At 47.7% G+C, this 7,765-nt stretch overlaps 1 protein-coding gene and 1 long non-coding RNA gene across 2 annotated transcripts in view; one reads left to right on the top strand and one right to left on the bottom strand.

Moving 5' to 3' along the window:
* Positions 1-9: 9 nt before the first annotated feature.
* The window catches only part of ARID5B (AT-rich interaction domain 5B), a 60,772-nt gene continuing 53,016 nt past the window's right edge, over positions 10-7,765 (top strand). The window contains exons 1-2 of the mRNA XM_085301607.1: positions 10-25; positions 385-615. Of these exons, the coding sequence (XP_085157733.1) occupies positions 10-25; positions 385-615 (247 nt within the window). The remainder of the gene's footprint in view (positions 26-384; positions 616-7,765) is intronic.
* Positions 4,246-6,227, bottom strand: LOC146597726 (uncharacterized). The gene is made up of 2 exons (XR_014895430.1): positions 6,046-6,227; positions 4,246-5,507 (listed from the first exon to the last, which is right to left on the bottom strand). It is a non-coding gene; the product is annotated as an uncharacterized LOC146597726 (long non-coding RNA).

Here is a 7,765-nt window from a genome sequence, read left to right as displayed (position 1 = left end):
TATAGGGAGATGAGTAAAATGACAGGTAATATTTCTATCAAAGCAGCAGAGCAGGCAAAGTATGGGGAATGTGTCAGTTCAGTCCATGGGGCAGCTTCCGCCGAACRGTGTTTTCTTACTCATTAGGGCAGAGTCCTTGACCGAAGGATGAGAGAATGGGACAGAAAGCCAGAGAAGCAGCTGTTTCAATAAGCTATCTTTTTATATTTATTTTTTTAAGTTCCTTTCAAAACCCACCATGTTGTAAAAGATTGATCTTGAGAAAAGCCCAAGTCTTTCCCCATTGGCATTCAGTTTTCTGAGATGGTCTCCCCTGTCGAGTTGCAGCCCTTGTTTTGTGTTTTTCTGATCTATTGAGGGTAATTGCTTTTTCTTTTCTTCCAGGTGAGGATGATGAAGATTCAAACCTGCTAATTCTCAGCTACCCGCAGTACTGTCGATACCGTTCCATGTTAAAGCGCGTTCAGGACAGGCCTTCTTCAGTGCTAACGGACCAGTTTGTTTTAGCCCTGGGTGGCATTGCAGTAACAAGCAAGAACCCCCAAATCTTCTACTGTCGGGATACATTTGATCATCCAACCCTTATAGAAAATGAAAGTATATGTGATGAGTTTGGTAAGTCACTTTGCAGCTATTTTATTTTTCTCACAAGTGATGATGTTTTTGTTCTGCTTAAATGTCCGCTGTTATCCAAGGGGGAAATGGGAACGAATGCTGTTTATGTTTGAAAAGTCATTGTTGGTTCAAYATGCTCACAAATGCGAAATAGCAGAACATCGCTGTGCGTCCCATTGCTGTTGCAGAGCGCTCCTCGACCGYGCTCGCGCTCCCAGGGCCCCAAAGAAATGTCAGCGATCGACTGTGTATTTCTGGCATTTCTGTTCCTGAAATGCAGGCTTTTTCCGCGAGAGCTTTGCCATTGCGGGGAGCTTGGCTTTGCACGTGCAGAGGCACGTCTGGGAGGTGACCTCTTAATTCAAAGGGTACGGAGAGCGCTCTGCCGCTCCCCGGGACTACGCAGCTCCCCGCCGCTGGGAGAGAGCCTCCTCGTCGCTGCCAGGTGATTTAACACTTTTTTTTTTGTCAAATCAGCCCAAGTGGCAGAGGATGTGCTGCTGGAGTATGGCAGGGTACATATTTTGTATTACCCATGGTAACTCCAGGCATGGGTCCAGTGAAATTTCTTAAGAGTGATTTTGTGAAGGCCAGCTTGCAGGATTGGGCTCAGACTGGCAAATCCACAACAAACCGTTACTTTTGAGTCAACAAAAATACTGGTTGCTGGGGGGTAATGCAAAAAAAATAAAAATAAAAAAAGAAAGACTTGGAAGTTTAGTCTGCTAACACAGTAGTATCATCTTGATTTTTATTTACATTAAGATCCAGCTCAGAATATAAAGTTCAGTTTTAATTAACTATCCTTCATATATGGGAAAGGTTATTTTAGGCTGGAAGGCGTCTGATGAACATACCATCTGTTTCCTGTAGAGTATTTTATTCAGGGTCACTCCTTGATTACAGGTTTGCTGCGGTAGTAGGATCCATGATGCAAGTGTATCATGGAATATTAGTAGTAGATGAATCAAAGCGATGTGGAGTGGTGCAGAAACGACACCTTGCRAACCACAGCAAGTGCTTTGTTTGCGCTCCGAAAGCTAACCGTGCCGTTCTCCTGACCTTTGCAAGGCAATTATCTCGTTATCAAACCAGAGCCACAGCAGTCCTGGGCATAGAAATTAATTGTGCATGTTTAAATCTTAGTTTGGTTTAGGAAGCAGATCTTTCAATGCCTATAAATAAAAAAAMCCCTGCTCTTTATAAGTTTTTTTTGTTTGTTTGTTTTAATGCAAAGAACGATGCGGTAAAACTTGCAAGCTCTGCTGTGTTAGGAGGGCAGAAACTGGCCAATACATAGTTCGGTTTCTGTGTTGCAGAATGCACGGTGTCAATTGTATTTCCTTTGTCAGACAGGCAATGTGCTATTTTATCCCTTTCTTTGCTGGCAGGACAATAAAATGTGCAACACTTTGTTATACAAACAGTTTACATTGATATCATGTAGATTGATGTCACATGGGGAAAGTGATGACTACTAAATCTAAACAGAGGCAGGGTGGTACAGTAGATAAATGGATTACTCCAAGGCCCTGGTATTTATCAGCCAAATCGGAGGGGGAGACCAGTTTGCAGAAATGTGACCARAATTCTTAAAAGGTGCCTAAAAGGAGTTGCAGACACGTTGCACTTGCGTTGGCGAGGGAGAGAGGTGCGCAGAAGGAAGAAGGTGGGGAAGCGTGCAGTTCCCCCATCACCGCCTCAGCCCGTCGTCCCCGGCGAGCACCGGGGCCGGGGAGGCGTGCGGGGGCCGAGGAGCTCGGGGCCGTGGCGCGGGTGGCAGCGCTTCCTCGGGGACGCCGCTGCTCGCCGGGCGCTCGGGGCCTCTGCCGTCGGCGCCGCGGGGCCCGAGCGCCGCAGCCCCCCTCGCCGCAGCCCCTGCAAGCGGTTTCAGTGGGGAGAAACGTGTTTTTCCAGGAAGTATTCTCCCTGCTTTTATTACGCATTTGCAACAAAAACATTTTGTTCTCCGGCTCCTTGTCCCCACCCCCTGTTTTTTCCCCCGTTCTGTGGAGCGAATGCAAAAAAATAAAGCAGCGAATGAGGAAGAAAAGCAGGTTTTGTCGGTGAGAGGCAAGGTGGGAAGTTCTGGTTGTCTGGCATGCCGCCGCCGGRGCCGCTGGCCCCGGCGGGTGTCGTGGCCACCACCCCGCCGGCTGCGTGCCCCGTCCGGGACCGGCTGGGCGCAGCGGGCGATGGAGCAGCATCGGTCCCTCCGCGGCCTCGCTTTRTTTCTGTGCGCGGGCTAGACTTCACCTGTGCATTCCTGTGTCTAATTGCCCGTGCTAATTGGCATGTGAAAAAACCAAACCCCTGTTTCCTCAACCTCCCTCTTAAAATAAAAAAGAACATTCACTAGTCGAATGTTTTGTTTCTCTTAACGCGATATCATTGGGAAAGACATTTTTCAAACTCCATTTGATTTATCAGCCGCTGTGGTTACTGTAATTGAATAACTTTTGTAAATGCCTATAATTTACTGGTATTGCCGTGCGGTCGTACATGCTGCCGTAGAAGTGACACAATTGGGGTGCTAGTAGCTGTCGCCCCGGAGCGAAGCGCTCCGGCCGGAGCAGAGCTGCGTGTCCAGGCGTGGTCCAGCGCCGGACCGGAGGGTCGCTGGGCAGGGACCGGAGAGCAGAGCCGCTGCGGGAGGCGTCCCGGCACTCGGCGTCGCAGCCGGAGCTGGGATCGGCGCCGCCGCCGCGCTGCCGCCTTTGCCGGGTGAGCGCCCGGCGCGAGGCGGTTTCTCGCGGTGCCGGTGCCGGTGCCGGTGCCGGTGCCGTGCAGCCTGCCCGCTTGAGGCGAACGAGGCAGCTCGTCTTCTGCTTCCCGAGCCCGGGCTTCTTGCAGGAGCAGGAGTGTGAGGGAAAGCAGAGTCGTTTATTTCTTGTCTATTTTCTAGATCTGTTTGGTAAATTTTAAATCATCTTGGATTACTTTTATAGCACGCTGGGTCCAATATGCTGTTAAAAAAGCTGTTTGGTCCCTAGGGTACCGTAAACACTTGCTCAGCCCCAGAAGGAGGTTCRAAGTTTTATTTTTATGTGTACAGGCCAAATTTTTAGAAAACATTTCATACCCAAAAGTGAGAAGTGCACCGTGCTAGGGTATTAATATCATCCTTTCCTCTGAGAAATGAAACTTCTCTATTTTACCATAAAAAGAGCGGCGCACAGAGAAGCTGCTCATTGAAAAAGCGAGGTGTAAAGGCATGGCGAGCCCCACTTCCCTTCTCAGCCCTGCGCCTCGCCGAAGGCTCGCGGCGCGGGAACGATGCCGAAGGCGGCTTTCTGAGCGGCGCCGCCGGTCCCCAAGGCCGTGCCCTCCCGCCCGGCGCTGCCTGGGGCAGGAGGGCAGGCTGCCGAGCAGAGGGGCTTCCTGGGGACGGGGAGCGCGCGGGCCGAGGCGGGCTCCGTCGCGGCGCCCGGGGGGACCACCGCTTCCGGCACGGCTCAGATTTTGCCCTTGCTTTCATTATGCATCTTAGCTTAGCAGAACTTTGTGACTCATAGATAAAATTAGTTGTTTAGGGGAAAAACATAACAAAACAAAACCCTGGCATGTAAAATGAGGCTTAAAAAAAAGAGAGAGAGAGAGAATGTTTCCAGTGTAATGAAATACAGAGTCTTCCTGTTGGTGACATTCTTTATTGAGTCAAAGTTGACTTTTCTTTTTAAGCCATCTCTAGTAAAAAGGTTGCACTTAGGAAAGAAAGGTATTTTTTAATGTTTTCCAGTTGTGGTAAAGCATCGCCGTTATTGCCATTCTGGCTGCTTGCAGGATCGCTGACATCAGTGAAATTCAGCAAAGGTGGGAAGACCCTGCTCCCCTGGGCCTCGGTCCCCTCGTCTCGGGGGCTCTGGCCTCCTGCCGTCAGGCAGGTGTATCTTCAGTCCCCTCTCCAGAAGGTCTGTGCGGGGATGTCCCTTCCTCTGGAGCAGCCGTMGCTCAGTCTCCAACAGCAGCCAAAAGTGGACGGTGAGGGGGTTGCATGTGTATTAGCCACCCCACCCAGACTGGCCAGTAGAAGATACTTCATTGCACCTAAGTTTGTAGTAATTTGATCAAGTTGCAGGGATATTTAATCAATTTATTGTTAGCTGTGGTCATCTGCAGGATCTCCATCAATGTGCCTCATATCCCTTGCCTTGAGAGCAGCGTCCGGCTGGCAGAGGTGCAGGTTGCTCACCAGGCAGGAGAGCACTCTTCCTACCTGGAGGAGCGTGCTCTGCTTCTGTGCAGTGCGTTTATTTAATTTTATTTGAGAATTTTCCATTTTGAAAAGGGGCTCTAGGTGCTTTTTATTTATTTGTTTATTCCTTCTCCTACTTTTTTCAAACATTGCATGTATCTGCTTCTGGGAACAACCCTGTGATGATGTCCCAGTTGGAGTGCGCAACGGGAGAGGAGATGCTCGTGTTTGCTTGCGCACCAGAGGATGGCGGGAAGTACAGCGAGCCGGACGGGGAGCTGCCGGCACTGCTGTATCCTCGTTCATAGGGAGAGCGAAACTGCAGGTTCTTCTCCTCCTCCTCAGTGCAGAAAATGGAAGAGGCCTCGTGTAGACCTTAAAAACGTACTCCTCTTTCCCGGTACCATTTTTTAAATTYCCGGTTTTCAGGCTTCTCTGTTTCAACTCAGATGTGACATTAGGGCGGGTTCGGTGTTGGTGCAGCTCTGCTAAGACTAGGACTTYGGGGCGTTTAAAACCAGGACGTGAGGAGTATGGAGGCCTTTCGGTGGCGGGATACTGGGTCCTCCTCGCCTGGAGCTTCACGGTGGCATCTCCAGCAGTCTGAAAAATATGCAGATCTTTTCCAAGGCTCTGGGTAGAGTGGCTTAGCTAAATATTTCGATTTTAACTCTCTCAAAACAAAAACAGGACATAGCTGTAGGGGAAGCAATGATTAATGCATAATCGTGCTATATACAATATACATAGATAAATGCACATTTCTTCCTCCCTGCCCACCCCACCTCTGCAAGCATAAGCTTTTAGCTTGAAAAAGAAAATCTGGAAATGTTCTGGMTTCTGGTCAGACCTCTTATCTTGTTAATCCAACTGTAGAGTAAGATATTAATGATCCCCAGATGTTGTTTATAATGATTGATTTTTCAGTTGTGAAAAAATACTTGCAGTTTTTTTAAACAATTGATATTTTCTAGTGTGCTCTGCAGCATTTGAATAAAATGTCTGAAGACAGAGCTGTTTGTATGCCCAACATAATTGCTTCTGTTAAGTGATTTCTTCATTCTTAACATTTTTAGCTCTAATTGCTTTTCCCCCATACATCTAAAAATAAATATTTGCAAGTTTTGCATTCTGTCACTCATTGAAACGCATAAAATATTTGTATACTCCAAGCAAAAAAGCCCTGATAAGGGGTCACATTCTGTCTCACTTGCAGTGGCGTAAATCCAAAGTACCTCTCTGCACTTGGGCGGCTGTTACGCAGGACTTTCACCAGCTGGCCAAGAGCAGCACCTCGCCCAGCGCTGAGAGCGCGCCCTTAGGTGGACGTAAACTAGTGCGTGCAGGAGTGAGATAAAATACCTTCCTGTCTGTAAGGACTCGGTAGAAACATCTGCAGTCCGGGGAGGGCCGGGGCGCCCGCAGCTCGCCGCCGGGGCCGCGCGCCCCGGGGAGCCGCGCGGCCGGGCAGCGCCGGCGCGCTGGAAGGAGAAGTGGTTTCTGTCCGAATACGGTCACATTCTTCTGAATAAACCCACTCAAAAAGGACAACATTGTAATATTTTCCAACGACTGTTTATCATGAATTACGTCAGCCCTTAGTTTAAATTGCTATTATTTCTCCTTAATGCTTCTTGGTGCCTGCATAATTTACAGCATTGGCAGCTGCGGGACTATGAAATAACCTTTCACAACCACCATACAATAGTAAAGAACATGAAGTTTTTGTTGTTAATTATTATGGGACTCCTTTAACTTTTTTACAAAGTGACATAAAATATTGTTGAGGTATTTATGGTTAAARCTGCTTTTACATGGATCTATTTTGCTTCTGGCTAGTTCTTAACTAAAGCAGTCATTTGTGGTTATTATGCCTTGGGAGATATTATGTCAGAACTGGTTTAAGAGTATTATTATGTATCACATGTCATATATTACATGTCAGCACTTGAGGCTGTCTTTCAATAAAAACAAAGGTAATTTTAGTTAATGGTCTTTTAGGTATAGGCCGTTTGTAAACTTACCTGAGTTCACTGGCAGGTACCCGAGAGGGCTGTGCTCTTGTGGAGTGCACTTGAGCGATTTCACTCTGCCTTTGGATGGAATTCCCAAAATATTTGCCATTATTTCCATCGGAGGGTACTGCCTCTAAAAAGCAAATAGTTGCTCAATACCGAGGTTAATGTACACATTTTAAGGAGCTGTAACTGTTACTCATTACTTTGTTTACTTTTTTTTTTCCTTCTGAGTTCGTGCTTCCCAGATTCCCGACTGCTCGGGTTCAGTGGAGTATCCCAGGCAACTAAGCTACCTAGTGATGATACTTCACTGTTGTTGCTTAAAGGAATAGCTAATACCGTCCAGATAGTGTGGGTGAAGGGCRGTATAAATTACAGGTTGCAGGCAAGCTTTAAGTTTCCCTGAAGTTTCATTTCAAATCTAGAAAGAGCAAACTTACACAAAGCAAACTCTGAATTAATATGTCATTCCCCTTAGTTCCAAATACTGTGCATATTTTCCAGTACTTACTTATTTAAGGCAAGAAATGAAGCATATAGGGTGTGCCAGAAAGTTTACAAAGAATGAAAACACATAAATGACTCATGTGAACTTTTTCTGATTCTTTTTTTCTGAACATGTAATTAATTAATTACTGCCAGGCAGAAAAGAAAATAAAAAGCACAATTCCCCCCTCTCCCCCATTTATGTTTGAGCACCATAAAAATGGTCAAAGCCTCTATGTGTCTCTAGCTGCGTTGAGCTYGGTGGGACTGCTGGTTTTGGTGAGTGTGTTGCTGGAGCGGAAACGGCGCTGGGCGAAAGATGAGCCGCTGTCCCGGCGGGGGGACGAGGCAAAGGTGGAACCGAAGAAGCAAGCCGGGAGCATCGCTTGGGTTAGGGCGCGCGTGGCACGTCGCGGAGGTCGGGGCTGGGCACGCGAGCGCAGACACGTGT

Source organism: Rhea americana, unplaced genomic scaffold, assembly GCF_003343005.1.
Source record: "Rhea americana isolate MKP2758 unplaced genomic scaffold, rheAme1 scaffold_179, whole genome shotgun sequence".
Lineage (NCBI taxonomy): Eukaryota > Metazoa > Chordata > Aves > Rheiformes > Rheidae > Rhea > Rhea americana.
The sequence above is the reverse complement of the archived record's forward strand: the minus strand, read 5'-3'. Positions and strand labels throughout refer to the sequence as shown.